The 24,683-nt window shown below is 39.2% G+C and overlaps 1 protein-coding gene across 1 annotated transcript in view; it reads right to left on the reverse strand.

Annotated features, from left to right (window-relative positions):
- DNHD1 (dynein heavy chain domain 1) overlaps positions 1–24,683 on the reverse strand; it is a 128,802-nt gene that overhangs the window by 89,541 nt on the left and 14,578 nt on the right. The window contains 4 exon segments of the mRNA XM_027864476.1: positions 8,101–8,152; positions 8,481–8,618; positions 8,712–8,966; positions 22,975–23,131. Of these exon segments, the coding sequence (XP_027720277.1) occupies positions 8,101–8,152; positions 8,481–8,618; positions 8,712–8,966; positions 22,975–23,131 (602 nt within the window).

Raw genomic sequence — 24,683 nt, forward strand, 5'->3', positions numbered from 1 at the left:
AAGAAAGAAAGAAAGAAAGAAAGAAAGAAAGAAAGAAAGAAAGAAAGAAAGAAAGAAAGAAAGAAAGAAAGCCATGTTGCCCAACTGGACAGCTCCTTCTCTACTCACAGGTTTATATGGAAGTTTGTCCTTCCTTCTAGAAGAGGACCATGGCATCAGTGAGGTGTTGCCATGACATGCAAGTGAATTGGATTTAAGTGAAGGAGGGCTGTGCAAAGTCATCAGCTTCACTTTCTTCTCTACAGCCATCTGGGTCCAGTAGGCAGATATGGATCAGGACAACTGGAGATGGCCCAGGATGCAGTGGGGAACCTTGGCCTTTTCAAGCTAAGGTCTTTAACAGGTCTCATATTTGACTGAGGCAGTGCCCATTCAGAGATTAAGGCTTAATTTGAAAAATGAGACAAAGAATGGCCTCTAAAAAAAAAAAAAACATCTGGGAGGAGAAGACCTTCAGGGTGTCTGGCCAAACAGAAACAATTGTTATTTACATTCATTCCAAGCCAATCAGGGCCCAAACAGAGACCAAGTAGGGCTTGGCCTGGATTTAGTGGTTTGGGGTTAAGGTTGGTTTTTAAGAGAAAAAAACAGAACAAAAAAAAATTTCAGAGATTAAAAATTTACATTCTCTTTGGGCAGGTGGATTTATGTGGATATATTTTATAATCTGCTACATAAATTATGATTTAAATTAATTTTTGATTGACTCTAAGGTTCTCCAAGTCATCATATCATCTGAAAAAGTCTATAATTTTGGTTTCTTTTTAACCACCTTATTCTAACTTATTGTATTCCTGATGTAAATCCACTTGGGTCACAGTATATCATTCTTTATGTGTTTCTGTAATACCCTTTTTATTCTAAGTTTTTTTTTCAATCAATGCTCATTAAGGATATTTGCAGTTTTCCTTCTCTGTTCTGACATTTTCTGACTTAGTTATCAAGACCATATTTCCATTTCCTACTTTTTCAAATAGCTAATATAACATTGGACTTGTTCTTAGACTGTCTAATATAATTCATTTTAAAATCCATCTGGTCTTGAGTCCGTTTATGGCTTGTTTAATTTCTTTTTCTAAGTTTCATTGGCATGTGCATAAGCAAAATTGTTTCTAATAATTTCCTACATATTTTATTCATTTGTTGTGAAGTCTTTTTCATTTTTTGAGACTAGTAGTTTGGTTTTTCCCTTAAAAAAATTACCTAATGATTTGTCTTTTTTTCTTTTTACAACAGTTCCTAATTTTATTCATTAATTAAATAAGTGCTATTGCCTTAAATTTTGTTACTCTGATTTTCAAAATTAATATCTTGTTTTAAATTACCTTTTAATTTTTTTGTTTTCTAGGCTTTTCAGTTATATGTCAAATTTATTAACCTGTTTTTCATTTGTTGATGAAAACGTTTAAAGATACATTTTCTTCTAAGTACTGCTTTAGCTGCATTCCACATATCTGGGTTGTCTAGTAATTTTCTTTGATTGAATTATCTATTGTTTCTATTTGTTCTTTGTCATATAAATTCTTTACAATTAAATTTAGTCTACAATTGATTTTAATTTTTAATCCTTTCTTCAAGGACCCTTTACTGAATATAGTTATATTGGGTTGCAGTCAGTAAAAAAAAGTATCTAATATTGATGTATTTTCTGTGAGGTTTTTATGCTATAATACTTGGTCAATATTTGTAAAACTGCCATGCACAGTTAAGAAATATGTATTATCCTATCTGTTCACATTAAGAGATTTATAACTAACTTTTTAAAAATTCTGTTCCAGTTTTTAACTTCTTTACTTTTTTTGTTAGATTTTTCTATGTCTGAAAGAGGTACACTGATAACCTCAATTATTATGATTTTACTATTTCTCCTTGTAATATATTTAACTTACTTTGAGTATTTAGAAGCTATGGCATTTAATGCCATATGCTAAGTGTTGTTAATTCATTGTCTATAGTGACTTTCAACATAATACAGTTTTCCTACTTATCTTTTTAATTAAGCCCATTCTTGTTTTCTTATCTGAGACCATGATTGCCACCCTCTGCTTTTTTAAGTTCAACTAAATAAGCTAAAGTTGGATTTTGCTCCAGACCCTAATTTTAACTTGGTATGAATCTATGATTCTAGTGTGTTTCTTGTAAACACACTAGAATGGAGTTGGAGTCTGCTTTCTAAATGTTTTCTGCTATCCTCTTCTGTTTTATGGGCGAATTCATCCCATTCACATTCTCAGTTTTTGATCATTGAGTATTGCCCTTTATCCTTATTCTTTTCCCTCTCTTTCTTCTCTGTTTCTCCCCTTTACCAGGAAAAGGAGGGTGGTGACAGAGGTATGTGCTCAGCAAAACTAATCTATGCTTGATGAATCTGCTTACACTTATTTGCCCCTTTTATTTTCCCAAAACCACTCTCAGGTCCTCTATGTGATTTAACTTCTTTATAATCCTTGGTGATAGTAAGGTCCTGAGAGGACACATTTCTTCTTGCCCTATTAGAATGTAAACACTTTAGGGACAGCTAGGTGGCTCAGTGGATACAGCACCAGCCCTGAAGTCAGGAGGACACGAGTTCAAATCTCGCCTCAGACACTTGACGCTGCCTAGCTGTATGACCCTGGGCAAGTCACTTAACCCCAATTGCCTCAAAAATAAAAAAAATGTAAACACTCCATCCTTGGATAGTCCCTTACCATTGTTTACATATTGTTAGTGTTTTATATTTCTCTTTAATCTTGTGCTTGCATTTCAAAGTTTTTTCTCAGCTCTGGTCTTTTCATCAGGAACACTTGGAAGTCTTCCATTTTATTAGAGGTTCATTCCCCCCATGTAGGATTATATTCAGTTTTGCTGAGTAAATTATTCTCTGTAGTAAGCCTATATCTCTTGTTTTTTTTTTCAATTACCAAATTCCAAGCTTTCATCTTTTTTATAGTAGTAGCTCTGAATCTTATGTGACCCTGAATGTGGCTCCTGGTTGCTTGAACTCATTCTCTCTAGCTGCTTGAATTATTTTTTCTTTGACTTAGAAGCTCTGGATTGTTACTAGAGTTTTCATTTGGGGGTTTCTTTCAGGAGGTAACTGGTAGATTCTTTTTTATTTTCCCTTTGTCCTTGGATTTTAAAACATCTGGGAAGTTTTCTTTTATATTCTCTTGAAGTATGATGTCTTGGCTCTGATTTTTGCATGGCTTTTCATGATGTTTTCCAAGTCAGTTGTTTTTTCTATGAGATACTATACATTTTCTTCTATTTTTTTTCAGTTTTGTGACTTTAATATTTCTTGTTGTCTTATGTAATCATTGGCTTCTATTTGATCCATTCAATTTTCAGGGAGCTAATTGCTTGTTTTGTACTTCTTGTGCCAAGCTGTTAATTCTTCTTCCTAGTCTTTCCACTAGAGCTTTCCTTTCTTTTCTAATCCTTTCCTCTAGAAAGGAGGAAATTATAATTAATTATATAATTAATTTATAAATGTAATTTTTAATTTCCTTTCTTCCTGAATTTCTAGTTGACCTAGTGGCCAACCTATGTTTATCTTTGAGACTTTGTAGAACTTGAAGAGTTATTTTCTTCTGGGTTTGTGTTTTGGGAGTCCCATGCTTCATAAAAAGTTAACATTGGTTTCATTTTTGTTCACTCATTCTTCTAGGCTTACATGCTGAATTGAAACTTTGTGTTTGGGCCAGGCTCTGTAAGGAGAATTCTGGAATGTTGGGGCCTTATTTGGTATGTATTTCTATTATCTCAGGTTCTGCTGCTGCTTTTACTGCATATTAAGTACTATGTATTTTCTGGATCTTAGGGCAGCTAGGTGGTGCAGTGTATAGAGCTCCAGGCCTGGAGTCAAGAAAACCTGAGTTCAAATCCAGCCTCAAGACTGAACTGAATCTAAGACACTAGGATCCAGGGTTAGGTCAACACAGCCAACAGTTCACTTATTTTCCTACTCCCCGCCCTATATACAGGTACAGGTCCCAGTCCAGTCCCCATGCTGAAAGGCTGTTCTTGGGCCTCCTTAGTTGTACCCCCTGTCTTATTACCTATAAGCTTTCAGGGCTTGAAAAATGAACCACTGTGAGTTTCTCCTTGGATTTCCTAATCATCACTCAGTCTGGTGCTCTTCCTCAATCTTTGTTGGTAGAGAGAGAAAACGCTGAGGTATATTGTTTCCTCTTACTCTACTCTGGGCCTGTTTCTCTTCTCCTTCTACAAAGGTGATCTTATTAGATCTCATGGACTTAACTACCATCTCTATGCTGATGATTCTCAAATCTACCTATCCTACCCTAACCTCTCTGCTGACCTCCAGTCTCACATCTCCAACTGCCTACTGGACATCTCAAACTGGATATGCTGTTGCCATCTTAAACTCAACATGTCCAAAGTGAACTCATTATCTTTCTGCCCAATTTCTCCTTTCTTTTAATTTCCCTACTACTGTTAAGGGCACCACAATAGTCCCAGTTACCCAGGTTCACAAATGTCATATTCAACTACTCACTATCATTTACACCTCATATTCAATCTTTTGTCAAGGCCTCTTGATTTCACCTTCACAACATCTCTCAAATACACCTCCTTCCCTCTTCTGATACTGCGGCCACCCTGGTCCTCATCTCATACCTGGACTATTGCAATAGCCTGCTGGTTGGTCTTCCTTCCACAAGTCTCTCCCCACTTTAATCCATCCCCCTGATTTTCCTAAAGTCTAGGTCTGACAGCATCACCATCCTAGTCAACAAACTCTAGTGTTTTCCTAACGCCTCCAGGATCAAATACAGAATTCTCTGTTTGAAATCCAAAGCCCTTCATAACCTAACCCTCAACTACCTTTCCAATTTTCTTATCTACTCCCACATCACCATGTACTCTTCAGACCAGTGACATTGGCCTCCTTTCTACTCCTTGAACAAGACACTCCATGTCTCAGCTCCAAGCATGTTTTCTACCTGTCCCTCCTGCCTGGAAAGCTCTCCCTCTTTTTCTCTACTTCCTGGCTTCTCTGACTTCCTTCAAGGCCCAGCTAAAATCCCACCTTGTATAGGAAGCTTTTCCTAATCCCTCTTAATTCTAGTGCCTTCCCTCTATTGATTAAAATAGCAATTGTTCCTGTTCTGGCCAGAAATTCTTGTCTTCCTCTCCCAGACGGATTCTTTTATGAAGGCAAACTAGGCCATCTTTTGTCTCAATTCTTACCTAGATTTTAATTACTGAATGGGTGCTGCCTCAAACAAACTGAGATCTGGGAAAGACCTTATCTTAAAAAGGCCAACTGCATCCAAGGCCATCACCAATCATCCTGACACATGTCTTGCCACCGAACTATAATGATTCTGGAGGAGAAAGACTGATGACTTTACACAGTTTTGCCTCACTTAAATCCAATTCACTTGAAAGTCGAGACATCATCCTCCTGATGCCATTGGTTCTCTTCAAGAACCAAGGACCAACAACAACAATTTCCTATTTATCCTGTATATAGCTTGTCTGTATATAGTTTTTGCATGTTATCTCCTTCATTAGATTATGAGCTCTTTTAGGGCATGAGATGTCTTTTGCCTTTCTTTATATCCCCAGTGCTTAGCACAGTTTCTGGCACACAGTAGGTATTTAAATAAATGCATACTGACTAACTTATTTCATGTTACATGCTAAAGGGTTTGTACTGATTTGCTCTTTTTCTCTATAAGGGTTGAATGATTAGGACACGTTTTTGTGGTATGCCTTTAACTTTGGTATGAGAATGCAAGGGATATGTTTGGTTGGGCAACACATAGGGTGCACAAGTTGAAAGTACCAACTTCCAGATTGGGGCTGGGGGGAACAAACTGTATGTTCTTTGGGAGCTTACCAAGCTATTGTTTAGCTTTATAAATGATTCTAAAACCTTCTCAACAAATAGAATCTTAAGCCTCTTCATCATTTTTCCCTAGAAAAATAATCTGGTTTTAATCCAGTCATGAGGGCAGGTTGGAAAGTAAGAGTGAATAATTATTTTGGTTTCACTCCCCAGTCTGACTTCCTGATCCTTGCTATAGAGTTGCACAGTGACATCTAGTAATTACACTTACATACTCTATCAATAATCACCACCTTCATTGTTGTTGTTGTTCGTCCTTCGTTCTTGAAGAGGACCGTGGTATCAGGGAGGCGATGCCATGACATGCAAGTGAACTAGATTTAAGTGAGAGAGGACTGTGCAAGGTCACCAGCCTCACTTTCTCCTCCAGAGCCATCTGGGTCCAGTGGCCAGATATAGATCAGGACAACTGGAGATGGCCCAGGATGTAATTCTCAGGAGTCTAATTTTAATAATCTAACCTCAAACAGGGCAAAATCCCAGGCCTGGAAATTTGAAATCAAGCATCCCACTCCTGACTCTACTATGAACACCACTATAATGTATACCTATAGTCTTAAGGGGGCATATCATAACTCCATGAAAATTCCTTGAAGGCAGGGACCATGACTCCTTCCTCTAGTTCTCTCCATATTATCTAGTCACAGGACTTTGCAAACAGGGCAGAAGTGGTATTGACTAGGGGAGAGAGGAGCTGGCTTTAATCACTACCTTCATCGGAGCCAGTGGAACCATGCACTGACTGACTCTTTGTGAAGTAGGTCATAAAAGGAATTTCAGAGTCCTCATATGAACCTTTCTAAGTTGCTCAACAGGGGATTATTTGCCATAACATAAAATGTGGCCCAGAAAACAGCCTACCCACTCAAATAGGAAACCTGTAAGGCTAACTTGGGGTAATCAGTGCAGAATTCCCAGTAGTGACTATTCATTAACAATTTTAGCTGAGCAATGACTGCTGAGAGATCAGGAACTTGGCTAGCAAATTTCTCCAAGACACTTATCAAGCTCCCAGTTTCCCCAAGAGAGGTGGCCTCTACCTGCCCTTGCAACCAGATATTTTCCTGTACTTCTCTATTAAGACAGCAACTCTAATCTAGAAGCACATTTTCAATCGCTATCTGACCCAGTTTATGCTTAGAGTATAGTATTCCAACTTTATAATTCTGAAAGCTACGGCTAGAGAGTACACAGCATAGTGATTGGATCCCTTGAGCTTAGAGTGGGGAATTTTCATGGAGTTTATGAGACTATGCAATCCCCACTCCCCATTCAGGGATAGTACTAACTGTAGGACAGGGTTTGGGCCTTAACAGTACTTCAGAAGTGGGCTACAGTGCTAGTGAACTAGCCTGGTCAGAAAAATTCCTAGCGGTAATTAAAGTCAATTCATAAAGTACCAAAAGGGAAAGATAAGTTAGACAGAGAAGAAAAGATTTGTTGAAGTCACAGATTAGAGAAACCTCCAGGAAAGAGACAGCAGAACAACCACAAGTTTAATGTAAGCAACCTGAAGCCAGAAAGGAAAATGTATTTCTCCTTCAGGAGCCAAGTAACCAAGGTAGGTCCCAGAGAATAAAAGGTCCAGTTCAGCATTAGTCCAGAAGAAACCCTTAAGCTAAAGTCAGGCCTGGACTGAAGATATTAACTGAACTGGAACATATCTATCTAGAGCTAAAAATCTAAAAGCCATCAAGTTTTTAAAAATCTGTCAAATAAGGGTGTTGAACTTGATGATTTCTAAAGTTTGCCCAACTGTGAGAGTAAAACATAGTGATCTGGCTTCAGGGCAGGTGATGGGGAAGAAAACAAGGTCCATTGGGAAAGAGTTGGTAGTGACAAGAAGAAGACAATACCTGAAGTCCAAGAGCCAAATTGAGGATCACAGTAACTGGCTCCAGATAAGACCAGATTACTAACATCTACTTTTATGATCAGTTCTCAAAAACATGCCTTCCCCTGCCCTCTCCGCCCACCAATATTGGCTCAATATTTACTATTAGGGCTTTGGATCAGCTCTATCCACACCAAACACAAATTCCATAAAACTCTTCCCTGGAGTCACAAAGAAGATGCTAAACCACTGTGACCTAGGATACAGGGGTCCCCTTCCTATTCTTGGCCATGCCACTTTCCCCCTACCCCTCCAATGCCCTGGTCCCCACCTCCCCTGCTCACTATTCCAAGGCTAGTCAGGCCTCAGCCACAGCCAAAATGATAGTGTTTGCTTTGCCACATACCTGAGGATTGGGAAGGATTTATAGGAATCTGGAGATCTGTAGACTTCATAACCTTTCACACCAGGATGTTAGAGAAAATGCAGAAAACAAGAGAAGAGGGGGGAATGAGCATTAGACTGAGGGATGGGGGGGTGGATAAATAAGGAGGGGACAGGAGGGAGGAAGGAATCAAGGTGGTCCTTAGGAATATAGTTTAGGTATATGAATGCTAAGGGGGATTGAAGGAGCTAGAGCTGGGACCAGAGTTCCTACCACACAGAATTTTGGTAGGGTATAAAGCCTGGCCACACTGATGTTTACAACTTCACTGAGGTCTATCCCAACTACTGTGTGTCCTAGAATTATATTCCCTTCTTAGACCCCACCCTTGATTCAGTTACCTTTAGAGCTGAGGTCACCACAGCATTCAACCACCCAGATAAGGTCTGGGCCATCTGCTCTGCACTTGGCACCACGAGCAGTTTTCCATCTTCACCAAAGGCCAACTTTCCTGTCAGCAAGGCAACCCGCCTTGGAGCCTGGAACAGAGCCAGGAAAAATCATTGGGGGTAGTCTTCTCCAGTCTTTCCTGAACTTTGTACTTACCACCTACTACTCTGCTTTGCCCTCACCTGTAGGACACAAGTAACAAATGTCACCAGCTCACTCTCCAAAATAGAGACCAGTTTCTGGCAGGTCATATAGTCAACCAGGCGAGCAAGGCGTCCCAAAAGTTGCCACCACAGCTCAGCTCGGTTCAGCTTCTGCATTAGCTGCTGCCGACGAAACCACTTTCGGTACATGGAGCCCTTTGCTGAACTGTACTCAGAGAAGCTCTCTACTCGCTCCTGCAGGCCCTGCCGCATCCGATACGTGTCTTCGTGCACCTGGTACACAAGACAGAAAGACAGTACAGCACAGCCACACACCCAACACCTACAGCCCAACCCAGATCTAAGTCCAGCATACCCCAAAACCCAGACCATTTATACACAAAGCAAGTACATGTGTAGGAGAATGAAGCTTTAACAGAAGTAGGGGGGAAAAAGCATTCTGGAAGGATTCCAAACTGTCTACCCCAGTTAGAGCCCCTCTATTTAGGTCTAGAAATAGAGAAGTAGGAGAAAAAACTTTCACTTAAGTCTACCATCCTTCCAAACTTTCAGTCTATATTTTCCTTCCTTTCCTCAAACTCCTAAAAACAATAACAACAACAACAAAAAACCCACCTACACTCACTGCCTCTACTTCCTTTCCTTTAACCCACTTCTTAACCCCTTGCAATCCAGCTCCCAACTTCATCATTCAACTGAAACTTTTCTCTTAAAGGATACCAATATCTCTTAATTATCAAATCTAGTGGCCTCTTCTCATTCCCCTTCATTTAGGACTTCTCTCCCCCAACTACTGGGTAGAGTGGGAGATTTGAGGGGAGTGTTGTATAGAAGATGGCACTTCAGTTAATCGTTAAAGAAAACTAGGGATTCCAAGAGGCAGAAGTGAAGAAAGTATGGGGTGTAGCCTGTGAAAAGACATGAAGATGGAAGAAGGAATGTAGTACGTGAAGAACAAGGCCAGTTTGACTGAAACATACAATAGGCAAAGAGAAGCAATATAGAGTATGGCTGGAAAGGTAGATAAGAATCCATTGTAAAGGGCTTTAAATGACAAACATAGGAATTAGTATTTAATCCTAGAGGTAATAACAGGAATTTATTTCAAGGAGCAGGAGGCAGGGAAGGGTGCCATCATGAGACTTTTGCAGCTATGTAGAGAGTATACTGGAGAGAGGTTACACATGAGGTAGGGAAACCAATAAGGAAACTTGACAGCTGATTGTATATGTAGGGTGAGTAATAATGAGGCAACGAAAATGAACCTGAGGTTGTGAACCTGAGGGAATGAAAGGATGATAGTGCCCACAAAAGATAGACAGAAATTCACATGAGTAGGGAGTTGGAGAGGGAAGGGGAATAATGAGTTGTCTTTGACATGCTGAGTTTGAGATGCTTAAAAGATATCAATTGAATATGTTCAATATGTGGCTGATGACGCAAGAATTGAACTCAGGAAGGAGAAAAGAGTTAGATGTTTAGACCTCAGACTTCTGACCAAGATGGCTTCCCAAGGCAGCTCAGCTCCCCCATATCTACTTAAGCAAAAACCTAAAAAATATTGATTAGGAAATTGATCAAGAAACTATAACAAGTGATTTCTTATACTCTACAGCTACAAAAAAGAAGTCATCCAGATGCCCTTAGGCAATAGGAAAGAAGGCTGTCAGCAAAGCCAGTGCCAATGTAAGAAAACAATCCAGCAGTCTCTCAACATGTCAAGAGGTGAGCCAGAGACACATACTGACAACATGATTCTGTCTCCCCCAGGTAAAGAGAATGGAGGACTCCCTTGAGAAATCTCCTGGGTGGCTAGAGACCCACAGAGGGTACCTTGGATGCTACAAGGGCATGGCAGCAACCAGTCTAGAGGTATAGCAGCATTCAGCCAGGAACACTCCAGACTTAGGTTCCTAGCACTCAGTCCTGAGACCATAGGGGACCCTGAAGATACAGCATTCTGAACCTCAAAAATCCAAGGGCGCTTAACCTGAGGAGGTAGAAGTTAGAACACGGAACTCAGATTATCCAAACTGAGAACAAAAAGAGTTGACCGCTCACTCAAAAGTACCACAGAAGGCAGAGTCTGGCCCTGGCACAAAGCCCCAATCAGGAACTAAAAGAGATGAGTAAGTAGGAGATATAGGCTGCTACAAAGAATTATAATATATCCAAAGATACACAAAAATGCAATCTAAAAGGAGAAAATAACTCCATAACAACTATAAGCAGAGACTCAAAGAAAAAAGTAGATTTTCCACAAGCACTACATGAATACCTGGAAGAAATTAAGCAAGTGATAAAAAATTAAATAAAAGCTCTGAAGGGGAAAAAAAAGTGAATGGAGGATAAATTGCTTAGAAGAGAAATTGGTGGAGAGGATTCTGGGAAGATGGCTGAGTAGCTCAGAAAATTTCAAGCTCTCAAGATTTTCCTCTACAAAAGAGATAAAATAGCACCTCTGGGCGAACATAGAGCCATGAAAACAAATAAGAGTAGGTGCAGAAGAGGGTTCCTCCTGGGACAGTTGGAGAAGATCTGAAGAAAAATCCTGGATGAGACTCCTTCCCTGTGAAGAGTAAACACCTCCAAGCTAGGGTCTGCTTTAACAATAAGTGGCAAGCCCTGGGGTTAGCTGGGTTGGGAGGCTGCCTCAGCTCCTGCTGCAGGAATTTTTACCCCAGGGACAATGAGGGGAGTTGGGCATCTGACCTGGGGAAGATGAAGGGAACTTCTGCTGACAAGGAATGTCAGACCCACTGGTGCTACACAGACAACGTGGATGAGGTGAGAAAGAACCAGTACAGAAGTAGTCGGGTAGGGACGCCTTTGCTGTGGGCACTTACAGGAGGCTGGAGGTATTGGTTTGAGTTCAAGGTCAGAAGGGAGAACTGAAGAGGACTAAAGGCACCATCCCACATGCCCCAGGACTAGAGGTGATTATAAAAACTAAATTATTACCCCTCCCAAAAAGAAAGCCACAGGCAAAGGAGAAAGAATCCAACCATACAGAGCTACTATGGGAATAGAAAAGATCAGGGTTTGTCTTCAGAGGAGGATACTCAAGCAAAGAAAGCCTCTTCTACCGCAAAGAGTAATGTCAAATGGTCACCTGCCCAAAAAGAATTCATAGAAAAACTTAAAAAAGACCAAAAATCAAATGAGAGAGATTGAGGAAAAACTGAAAAAAAAAAATAAGAAAAATTCAAGAAAAACAAGAAGATTATGAAAAGAAAGTCAACCAATTAGAAAAGGAAATCCAGAATCTTGAGGAAAAAAATGACTCCCTGAAAATCAGAATTGGACAAGAGGAAGCCAGCAAAGTTTAAGAGATGAAGAAATAAAAAAACCCAAAACATTAAGAATGAAAAAATAGAAGAGAAGGTAAAACATATCATAAGAAAAACAATGGATCTAGAGAACAGATCAAAAAGAGAAAACATAAGAATAATTGGACTACCTGAAAGTTCTAATCAAAAAAAGAATCTTGATACAGTAATACAAGAAATAATTAAAGAAAATTGTCCTGAAGCATTGGAACAAGAAGGGAAAATAAAAATAGAAGAAATCCACCAATCACCTGAAAGAGCTCCTAGGAGGAAAACTCACAGGAATATTATAGTCAAATTCCAAAACCCCCAGATCAAGGACAAAATATTACGAGTGACAAGAAAAAAACAATTTATATCTGGAGGTACCACGATTAGAATCACACAAGACCTAGCAGGGGCAACACTAAAAGATCACAGATCTTGGAATACTATATATCAAAGAGTAAAAGAACTGGGTTTCCAGCCAAAAATATCATACCCAGAAAAGCTAAGCACAATTCTGAATGAAAAAAAAAATGGACATTTGATCAATTGTCAGACTTTCAGGTTTTTATTAAAAAAAAAAAAACCCTGAACTCAATAGAAGATTTAATATACAAGAGCCAAGAGAAATATAAGGTACATACCAATGACCAATTATAAGGGACTAAATAAAGATAGAATGTTTACCTTTTACGTATGAAAAATGTAACACCTATGTCTAAGATTGTCCCTAGTAATTAGGTAACTTATAAGGAAGATTGGGGTAGAACTGAGTATGATATGACTTCAAAAAGTAAAACCATTCAAGTACAGATAAAAATTACCTTTTACAAATGAGGTGAAAGAGGAAGAACCAATACAGAGGAATTAGATGTGGAAGGGGGCTGTTAGTTCTGGAAACCTACTCTCATCGGGAATTGGTTTAAGATGGGGAAACACATATACATTTAGAAGAGTATAAAGGTCTTTTAAATTCAGAAATAAAATTCTAAGGGGATAAGGAGAGGGGAGAAGATAAAGAAGGAATCTTTAGATGGGAGGGAATAGGTCAAAAGGGGGATATAGAAGAGGGTTTAGATTTAGAGGAATGGGAGGATAAGGGAGGGATTGCTGGAGTAGGGGTAGGTTAAGTAGGGTAAGTAGGTAAGTAGGAGGATAAGGTAGCAGGTAGAAGTAAAGTAGAGGAGTTAAGAAAGATAGGAAAAAAGAGATATGCACAAATATAAAAACAAAGATTAGGAGTAGAATCTCTTAGGGAAAATACATGTTTATATATGTATGTATGCATGTATATATGTGTGTGTGTGTGTATGTGTGTGTATCAATACCTATATATAAATATATCCAATGTTCAATTGTAACCTTGGGGTGATGGGCAGGAGGGAGGGAGGGGGAAAAAAGAACAAAGTAAAAAGTGTACTGCAGAGAACAAAAGAAACCTACAAGGAAGCAAAGAAAGCTTTCAACAATGCACAGTATTTAACATATAGGCTTTCTTGAAATGAAAAGTTATTGCTATATATTTTGAATCCTCTCCTATGTTCTGCTGTACACGTGACATGTTTTGTTTTTTTTCCTTATTTTATATTCAAGTTTACAATGTTTCTTTTCTTTTCTTATTATGTATTTAAGTTTTAGCATTTGTCCAAAATTTTAAAAAAAATTAAGGAAAAAAAGAAGAGAACTTGGCATAATCAGGCTTCCAAGCATGGTGTATTTTCATGCTGCTGCACAGGAATATCTCTAGTTTTAGAGAATAGTAACAGCAGGGCACATGTCTGTGTAAGGATGCAGTAGGTGCTAGAACTTTGGAAAGAAGAAACATTTATCAAAAGGATATGTTAGGTTCCAAAAATAAGTCCTTGGGGACCAATTCTGGATACATGGAGAGAAAGAAATAGTCTCTGGAAATGGCAGACAAATAAGGAAGGAAATCCCTCAATATGTCCCTGATTTCTAGCTTGCCTCTCTAGAGACTTCAGATAATTTTTCCTCAGATGAGATCAGGGCCTTTCTCTTGGTTGAGGTGAAATCTCATCTCACTCTAATCTAAAAAGTCTACTTATTCTATATATTTTCTGTTAATTCTAATCTATATAACTTTTCTGAATTCTGTTTGCCATGTGCTTTGATAAATGAGTTTTATTACTATTAACTGTCTATGGTAGTCTGTTATGTAACTAGCATTTTGTAGGAAGGAGTTAAGCCTATGGATATGTTTAAGGTAACCCTCCTTCTTTAAGAGCTATGAGGGAAGTAGCTTTTTGTTTTGAACTAAAATCATACCCCTAGACAAGCAATCAGCTGCGAGGGGCAAGAGGAGGGGGGAAAGGGGATGAAAGGAGGGGCCATAGTAGATAGATATCACTCTAGGCCAGCACCCTTCTCAGAGACTAGAGAACAGAGGATCCGGGTTCAAGGCCCTTCTCCTGTTCTCTTCAAGGCAGGAATTGTAGTCTGCACTCTCCCTTGGAAAGGGGAGGGCAAGATTCTAAAGATAACCATCAACACCTTTCACAAACCACATTTAGACAATTCATACAGAGATATATAACCTACATGGGACACATACACACACACACACACACACACACACACCCCTTACATTGGCAAACTTGGCCCAAATAATAGATTTCCTAAAAATTAGAATATACCAAAGAAAAATGAACAGCTCCATAAGATAAGAAAAAAATTATAACAAAATGAAAAGATCGAAAAAGTAGAAGAAAATATAAGCTCTCTTTTATCAAAGACAATTTAGCTGGAAAACAGGTCAAGGAAAGATAATCTAAGAATCATCACATTCCTTGAAAATTATGATTTTTTTTAAAAAGCCTGAGCACTTTATGTCGAGAAAACACAGGTAAAAACTACCCAGATCTATTAGAATTAGAAAGCAAAGTGAAAATAGAAAGAATCTCTTGGTTACCTCCTAAAAGAAACCCTCAAAGTGAAAACTCACCAAAATCCATAACTTCTATAACAATGAAAAAATACTTCAAGCAGCCAGAAAAAAAAAAAAAAGGAGAATCAAGGAACCAAAGAACCACATTTAGGGTCACTCAAAACCTGACAGCTTCTACTATAAATGAGAGGTAATCCTGAAATTCAATATTATAAAAGGTAAGAGATACAGGCTTACAACCAAGAATAACTTACATTCAAAGTTCCTGCAAGGGAAAAAACAAACCTTTAAAGGAATAAGAATGTTAAGTATTTCTGATGAAAAGAACAGAATTGAGTAGGATCTCTGAAATCTAAACACAGAGTCTAAAGAAACCTAGAAAGATTAATTTATTTGAGCATTTGCAAGGGGCTCTATGATGACATAATGTTAACATTCTAATGGAAGGAAAAGAAGTAAATGTCCCTTTGGAATCTTAATGTTCTCAAAGAGTATTGAAAAAGTTAAAGATGAAAACCAGAGGTCCTGGGAGTGGAATAATTATGTTCTGAGGATTTTAAAAGGGGAAAGAGTAAAAGGAATTTTGTTGTTGGTCACACTCTTCATGACTCTATTTTAATTTTTCTTGGCAAAGATACTGGAATAGCCATTTCCTTATCCAGCTCATTTTACAGATAAGGAAACTGAGGTGAATAGAGTTAAGTGACTTGCCCAGGGTAACATATCTAGTAAGTGTCTGAGGCCAGATTTGAACTAATGAGGATGAGTCTTCCTGACTCCAGGCCCTATCCACTGCTCCACCTAGCTGCATCTACAACTGCTACTGCTGTAAAAGGAACATACTACTGTGGAGAGGAGGAAGAAAGGGTGAGAAGAATATTAAATAAAAATGGAAAGAGTGAGGAGAGCAGGCCAATCTGGTGATGAGCTTCTCCACACCTGGCAAGGCTAGTTCTCAGACAAGAGACTTAAAAGTTACCATTGGTCCATTACTCAATTCTTTTTTTAGTTTGGTAGGACCTGCAAAGTCATGTAGTTATCTGGCTTAGATTTTGATAACCCAGGCCAGTATCACTTTCATACCACAGTGAGGCATCAGAAAAGAACTTAAGTGGAGGAAGAGATGCATAGAGAGTCTTATATGTGATTTGGGGTATAAGAGGGATGTGGCTACACTTCCAGCTTAAGGAAAATGCAGAGAACAAAACAATTGGTTTTGCTCCTTCAGTGCAGAATTGGATTTCATTGGTGGACTTTAGGGACTCTGATACAGGAGACACATCCCCACATATGAGTATAAGAAAGGAAAAGAAACAGGGTATTGGAAAGACACAATGGCAGTAGGGGCTGCATCTGTTCCCCTGCAACTTTTAGCATTAGATCCTGTGAACCATTTTGGGTCCCTCGTCACCCGAGAAAGGCCTAAAACCTGGATTAGCCAATTGGGAGAAGGACGTTTTGGCTCACTCTGAGCTTAACCTACCATAATGCTTTGTGTGCCCTGGCATAACAGACATGCTTTGCTTTGCTCTCTGAGTGAACCCAAAATGTTCCTTCCTGTGTCAGCAACTACAAGGCTGAATGAAGCTGACCAGGAGCATTCTTCTATTCATGACTATCAAAAACAAGGCGCCTTGAACCGGACACTATCTTGAATAATAGGACTTTTTTATGTTATATTGTGTCATGTTAATGATAAAAGAAACACAGACATCCTGATCTATAATTTCAATTGACACCTTGACATTCTCTTATCTTACTGTATTTACAACCTATCCCATTAAGAAATTCCTTTCTCAGGGGGCATCTAAGTTGCGCAGTGGATAGAGCTCCAGCCTTGGAGTCAGGATGACGTGAATTCAAATCCAGTCTCAGACACATGACACTTACTAGCTGTGTGAGCCTGGACAAGTCACTTAACCCCAATTGTCTCACCAAAAAGTAAAAAAAAAAAGAAAAAAAAGAAAAGAAAAGAAATTCCTTTCTCATATTACAGTTAAACACATACGGAGACTATAATTTTGGTGTGACACAGGCATCCTAAGCTGGGATTGCTCTAAGTGTATAAAGGGTCTCCTTCAGCTTGTTTACCTCTGAGTTCAGAATTATTTACTGACTCCATCATACATGATTCTCTGGCTTAATGAGAACAAATAAGCACATTATAGCATACGTACAGCCTGGTTCTGTTCGTTCTTTGTTCAAACCTTTGGTAAGGTGAACCCCTTTGTTTGTTATTGAACAAACCTTTGGTAAAGGGGAAACCCCATTCTGTTTGTCCTTTGGACAAACCTTTGGTTAAGGAGGAAACTGATTCTGTTTGCTTCTTTGGACCAAACCTTTGGTAAATGGTTGACAATCCATAACAGGAAGCACTATAAAAGCATTAGCCTTCGTGGCACTTGAAACTCATCCTATTTTATTGATGGGGCTGCTGGAACAATGTGAAGCATAAAAAAGTTCTAGATCCTGGAGCAGAATTACCAAGACCCTGGTACTTGCTGTTTGTCTATGTGCCTGTGTCTCTGAGAATCCTTTAACTTTCCATAGTGCTTTCCAAACTAGTTATTAAATTGCATCTATCCAGTTACTATTTCACTGGGAGGTAGGAAATATAAAATAAAACAGAGAACTTTGGATTAGCTCTCTTCTCCAATCCCATGAAGTGGTTGAGAGATGAAAGACACTGATTCTAACCTAAAAGGGTTAACTGGTTGTGGGAACTGAATAGAAAACATAGTCTATATTACATGAGATAAACACTTCTGCTTTTATTACCCTTATACCTAATCCAACTGAAGTGCTCACTAAGATAATGACCCTTTAGGGGCAGTGGCACAGTGGATAGAGTGGCGCAGTGGATAGAGTACTGGCCCTGGATTCTGGAGGACCTTAGTTCAAATCTGGCCTCAGACACATAACACTTAACTAGCTGTGTGACCCTGGGCAAGTCACTTAACCCTCATTGCCCTACTAAAAAAACAAACAAACAAACAAACAAAAAAAGATAATGACCCTTTAAGGCTTGATTAATAATATGTTGGCAAGAAAGAAGTGACAAAAGTAAGTTGGGGACCAAGCAAAACAATTGGATAAGTCATAATCCTGGATAGATAAGATCTCAAGAAAATAACAGTGGGACAGAGCACTTAAAGTGATACTATATGTACCATGATCTGGCCTGTTTAAACAGAATATGAGGATCAAGCACTAGTTATCACATCACCTCCATGAACTGGAAACAACTAAAATGTTCAAAAGTGAGTGAAGGCTCTTAATCATAGTCTAACAACAAAATAGAATAGTATAACATAATAAAAAATTATATGTATGATGAATATAAAGAAATTTGGAAAGTTTATAAATAAAACAAAATTCATCTGGAAGGACTAAAAGTCAAGAATGTCAAGGGAATCAATGAAAAAAAATGTGACAGAAGGTGGCTTAGCAGTACCAGATCTCAAACTGTATTATAAAGCAGTAATTATTGAAACAATCTTTTACTAGCTAAGAAACAGTGGTGAATCAGTGGAATAGATTAGGTACACAATACACCATAAATGGCCATAGTAATCTAGTGTTCGACAAACCTAAAGATCCAAGATTTGGGGACAAGAAATTACTACTTGACAAAAATTGCTGGGAAAACTGGAAAGCAGTTTGGCAGAAGTTAGGTATAGATCAACATCTCCCTTCATATACAGAGATAAAGGGAAGGAGGAGAAAGTGAGGCTGGTGACTTTGCACAGCCCTCCTTAACTTGAATCCAATTTACTCGGAATCTTCCTGATGTCATGGTCCTCTTTGAGAAAGGACAAACCACAACCTGTGAGTAGTCTGAGCTGCCCCACTGGGGACCCAACTGGCCAGTTCCAGTTGGGCAACTCAGTTCCTCCTCTCCTCTCCTTTTGTTTCTCCACATGAGGTATCATGTTCTTACCTGAGGGTGCTCTGGCTAAAGGAAGGTAAATCTTGAAGACTGAAACCTACCTAGATATCTTGGGGTTTACTGGCTAGAATTTTTCCTTAAAGATCATGCCTTAAACCCAATTCATTTTGGCTTTCATTGACTGGTCAACAATAGATCTCTACCCAAGCACCACTTAATGGTTAATGTTTGGGCCCTGGTGGCTCAAAGTGAATGTAAATAGTAATTGTTTCTCTTTTGGCCAGAAACCCTGAGGGTCTTCCCTTCCCAGTTTGATTATTTTTGTGTGTGTGATTAAAGGGGCCATCCCTTAGCTCACTTCTTAAATAGCCCTAATCACTGGATGGGCATGGCCTCAGTCAAAGTGAGAACTCAGAATAACCTTAGCTTAAAAAGGCCAAGGTCTCCCACTGCATTGGGCCATCTCCAGTTGTCCTGATCTATATCTGGCCACTGGACCCAGATGGCTCTGGAAGAGAGAGTGTGGCTGGTAACTTTGCATAACCCTCCCTCACTTAAATCCAATTTACTTGCAAATCAGAGCATCATCTTCCTGATCTCATGGTCTTCTTTGAGGACAAAGGACAAACCACACACCACATAGAGATAAGGTCAAAATGGGTACATGATTTAGACATAAAGAGTGATATCATAAGTAAATTAGGGGGGCATAGAATATTCTACCTGTGGGATTTATGGATAAGGGAATCATTTATGACCAAACAAGAGATTAAGAGCATTATAAGATGTAAAATTTATGGTTTTGATTACATCAAAATACAAAGGTTTTGAGTAAACCAGAACAAACACAGCCAAGATTAGAAAGGAAACAGGAAACTGGGAAAAAAAATTTCACAGTAAGTTTGTTTGATAACAGCCTCATTTCTCAAATACATAGTGAGCCCAAACAATAAGAACAACAATCATTCCCCAATTGGCAAATGGTCAAAGGATATGAATGGTAGTTTTCAAAGGAAAAAAAAAATCAAAGCTATCTCTAGCCATATGAAAAAATGCTCTAAATCACTACTGATCAGAGAAACGCAAATTAAAACAACTCTGAGGTACCATCTTATATCTATCAGATTGGCTACTATGATTAAAAAAAGTAGGGATTTGGAAAAATAGGTTACACTAATGCACTGTTGTTGGAGTTGTGAACTGATCCAACCATTCTGTGTGTGACTTGGAACTATGCCCAAAGGACTATAACACTGTGCATACCCTTTGACCCAGCAATACCACAACTAAATCTGTATCTCAAAGAAATTTTTTAAAAAAGGAAAAGGATTTATATGTACAAAAATATTTATAGCAACTCTTTTTGTGGTGGCAAAGAATCAGAGTTTGAGAGGATGCCCATCATTTGGGAAATGGCTAAACAAGTTGTGGTATATGACTATGATAGATTACTATTGTGCTATAAGAAATGACAAGCAGGATGGTTTCAGAAAAACCTGGAAAGACTTACATGAAATGATGCAAATTGAAATGAGCAGAAGCAGGAGAACATTTACACAGTAACAGCAGTATTGTATGATGATCAGCTGTGACTGACTTAGCTGTTCTCAACAATGCAGTGATCATAGACAATTACAAAGGACATATGATGGAAAATGCCATCTATTTCCAGAGAAAGAACTGATATATAGAAATATGCATAGTACGGTTTTACATATGTGGATACAGATATTGGTATATAGATCAACATAGAAATAGATATATCTGTGTCAAATAATGGCCTTCTCTAGTGTGGGGTGGGAAAGGAGGGAGACAGTTCAGAACTTAAAATGTAACAAATAAATTAATAAACAAAACTGTCTATTTGACCGTAAAAAATAAATGTTAAAATTTTTTGTTTATATGTAATTGAGAAAAAATAAAATAAAAATTAAATGTTAAAAAAAGAGCCATACTGGCAATGCAGTTTTAAGCTATGAGACATTTGGGATACGCTAAATATATACAAATACAGACATGAATAGATAAAAAGAACAGAATGGGATAGAGGGGGAATAATTAATAGGCTACTATGGATTTTTATATAGAAATGCATTTTTAAGTTTAAATCAATGCATATGTATGGTTGACTGCTTTTGCTTCTGCTTAAAGTTAAGTGAATAATAAATTGCTATTTTAATTTGTTCATTTTTTTCAGATTTTATTATTTATTTTTAGTTTTCAACATTCACTTCCACAAGATTTTGAATTCCAAATTTTCTCCTCATTTCATCTCTCCCCCTATTCCAAGATGGCGTGTATTCTGAATACCCCTTCCCCTAATCTGCCTTCCCTTCTATCTCCCCTCCCACTTCTCTTATACTCTTCTCCTTCTATTTTCCTATAGGGCAGGATAGATTTCTGTATCCCGATGCCTGTATATCTTTCCCCAGTTGCACGTGAAAACAATTTTTAACATTTGTTTTTAAACCTTTGGGTTCCACATTTTCTCCCTTCCTCCCTCCCCACCCACCCTGATTGAGGAGGTAAGCAACTCAATACAGGTTATACATGTGTAATCATGCAAAACACTTCCATAGTAGTCATGTTGTAAAAAACTAACTATATTTCCCTTCATCTTATCCCACCCCGTTTATTCTATTCTCTTTTGACCCTGTCCCTCCTCAGAAGTGTTTGTTTCTAATTACCTCCTCCCCCAATCTGCCCTCCCCTCTATCATCCCCCTGCTCTCTTATCCCCTTCCCCCCTATTTTCCTGTAGGGTAAGATAGTTTTCCATACCCAACTGAGTGTATAAATTATTTTTTAAAAGAACATCTGCATAACTGAAGAGTAGATGAGAATTTGGAATGATTCAGGGGAAGGGAAGGGGAGAAAGAAGGCAGGGGAATAACATTTGTGTAAACTGGTAACTGAAGGGATGAAGAGGTAGTGGAAAAGGGAGGAGGGCAATCAGATGTTTTTGGTAGCTCTCTTTTTTCCTCCTAACACTGATGGGGTGCTTGGGTGCTTGTACTGGAACCCCAATTCCATGACCATGTTTCTCCCTAGCCTCAGAAACACTATCCCAGGCAGTTTCTCCCCAGCCCAAGGACACTGTGCCTAGCAATTGCTCATGAGTGGGTCCCAGCAAGACCCTTATCTCTCTCCCTGGTGCAGTTACAAACAGCACCTGAAGGAATTATTAGTTTGAACTGGCTTTGCATTGGGTCATAAAGATATTCTTACCCACTGGACTATCTATACTACCTCCCTACCTCATTATCTATATCCTGGACTCCTCATTATCTGTATTCTAGACCTAAGACATATGTATACTCCCGACATCTATCTTGTCAAACAAGACATTGACTAGTGGCATACTGGACAACTCTCAGTTATCCCTGACGACTAGTTAACTTAGTGATGTAGCAGGCCTAAAACCACACATCCGTGTGGTCCCCTTTGTGGGCTTTTCCTAGTGAACTCTGAGTAAAACACCTGCACATTAGATACAAAAAGTGCATGCTCCTTTAAGAACTGACCACCCCTTAAGCACTCCCTAATCCTGCCCTGAATCATCTAGTTAGCACATTTGACACATGTTTTATTATATTTTATCTTATATAAACTTTAACTGTACCCCTCTAAGGTCGCAGGTTCCTTAAGAATCCTTGCCCTCTATATAGCATAACAATAAATCTTTGCCAACTTGACTCAAAGAATGCTTGAGTCTGTGAATTCATTCTAGACAACCCTGTCCTGTACTCCAGTCTTTGAGGGGTCTCAGCCTCTCGGACTGCAACAACGCCAAGTCAAAGCTCTGCCCATGATAAGCCCCACATCAAAGTTTCTCCCCAGAAATTTGCCCATGTGTCTGCTCAGCAGGCTGCCTGTCTGTTTGCTCACCCATTAAGCCACTTGTATGCCTATTTCCCTAGCTATGCTGATGCTCAGAGCCACCCCAGGTTTGGGGGGAAGGGGCAATAGGCTAGGCTTGAGCAAGGCCCGGTTTCCTCATCTGTAAAATGGGAATAATAATGGCACCTACCTCCTTGGGTTATTATGAAGCTAAAATGAGATCTTTGTAAAGCACTTTGCAAACCTTAAATCATTATGTAAATGCTATTGTTATTATTAGTAGTATCATCAGCCCTGGGGGACCGAGGTATCTGTCTGGGGTTAGAAAGCCTACCAGCTGAAGGACAGCTGCAGAGAGACGAAGACAACGTCTCAATACCCGCAAGGCTCCTCTATTCATCTTGGCCAGGGCCCGCTGCAGCTCAGAAAGTGTGTAGCATCGATTCTCCTCCTGGGGCAACCAGGAAACAGAGTGTAGCTCTTGCAGGAACCTGGGAAGAAGGGCCTCCAGAACGTTAGAATCAAAGTTTCTTGTGGCCAGACACACAAAGGGACAGGGACCATATTTAGACTTCCTACATCCCTTCTCTGAATATCTCTATGAAATTGAACCAGTAGGATTTCTGTCTCCTTAAGACTCTTAGGTTTTTGGCCACCTCTGAGAAATCAGGGCCACAACTTACAAAATCTTTCTTCTCTTGCTTGATATGGGTAACTGAACCATCTCCCAAGTAATCTGGTTTATACCGTGCATCTCTCCTGTCAATTGTTTGTTTTGTTTTACTTTGTTTTTTGGGGGGAGGAATATCCTTTCAAACTTCACTTTCAAATCACTTTCAAATTTCAAAGGTAGTTTGGTCCTAAAGCCAAGATTTTGGTAAGTACATTTGTGTTCCACCTCTTCATCCCCTTCCCAATTCTAAGACTTCAGAACTGTTGCCTCAGACAAGGTAAGGTGTTTTTCCAGTTTCTCTTTTCATCTTGTTATATCTTCCTTGAGCTGCAATGACCATACCTATACAGTTTTCAAGATTTGGATGAACCAAGATTCATATGGGGATAGAATAATTCCTGTTTAGCTTTCAAGCCCTCTTTCTTTCTTTCTTTCTTTCTTTCTGATGATACCTGGACCTTTACTGGCCTTTCTAGGCATAGTAAAACATTGAAGTCTATCTCTTCAGCAAAAAGTCTATAGTGCTTAGGGAAGGGAGATCAGTAAAGATCAGGAAGTGAGGGATGGAGAACAGGGGCTGAGGAAAAGAGGTGCCAGTACCTAGAGCTAAAAAAAAAAAACCTTATCTAGGCTAACATGAGACACTACCATCCTTGGCCTGGGCTAGTCATTCAGGTATAGTCAACTCCCTGAAGGCAATGACCACATATTCTCCTCTCCCTCTTAGCTGAGCTTAGCACAGGGGTGGCCATATAAGTATCCACCAGAGATTTACTGATTGGTTAGTTTAAAAGGAGACCCCTTGTGGATAGAGCACCAGCCCTGGATTCAGGAGGACCTGAGTTCAAATCTGGCCTCAGACACATAACATTCACTAGCTGTGTGACTCCAAGCGAGTCACTTAACCCCAATTGCCTCATAAAAAAAAAGAAGGAACCCCCCTCTCTCACTCTCTGGCCCCAGAGAAAGAATCTTGGGGGTTGAGATGTATCCTAACTCCTTCTCCTGAAAACCTGAAGGCTGAGACCAGGCTTCCACTCTTAAGACCAATTACTTATTAGAGACAAAAATGCTATAAGCCCACTAGATTGGGCCAGACCCTTTTTGGCTACTCTTTTCTCCTTAAAAGAAAATGTAAGAGGACTGAGAGAAGGAGCCAGAGATTATAGCAGCCCAGCTGGGGAAAGAGATAAGAGCAAGGGATGGTAAGATTAGGATGTGAGATGATTTGTGGCACAAACTCAAGGAGGAAGGAGAATAAAGGCAACAGGAAATCTAGGATAGAAAATCAGAAGAACATGGGTTGGGAAATCAGGGAGGAAGGAAAGAGGAAAAATTTCCCCCTCTGTATATACCCTTCCTGAAGATCT

This window comes from Vombatus ursinus, unplaced genomic scaffold (genome assembly GCF_900497805.2).
Source record: "Vombatus ursinus unplaced genomic scaffold, bare-nosed wombat genome assembly UNPS02014775.1, whole genome shotgun sequence".
Classification (NCBI taxonomy): Eukaryota; Metazoa; Chordata; class Mammalia; order Diprotodontia; family Vombatidae; genus Vombatus; species Vombatus ursinus.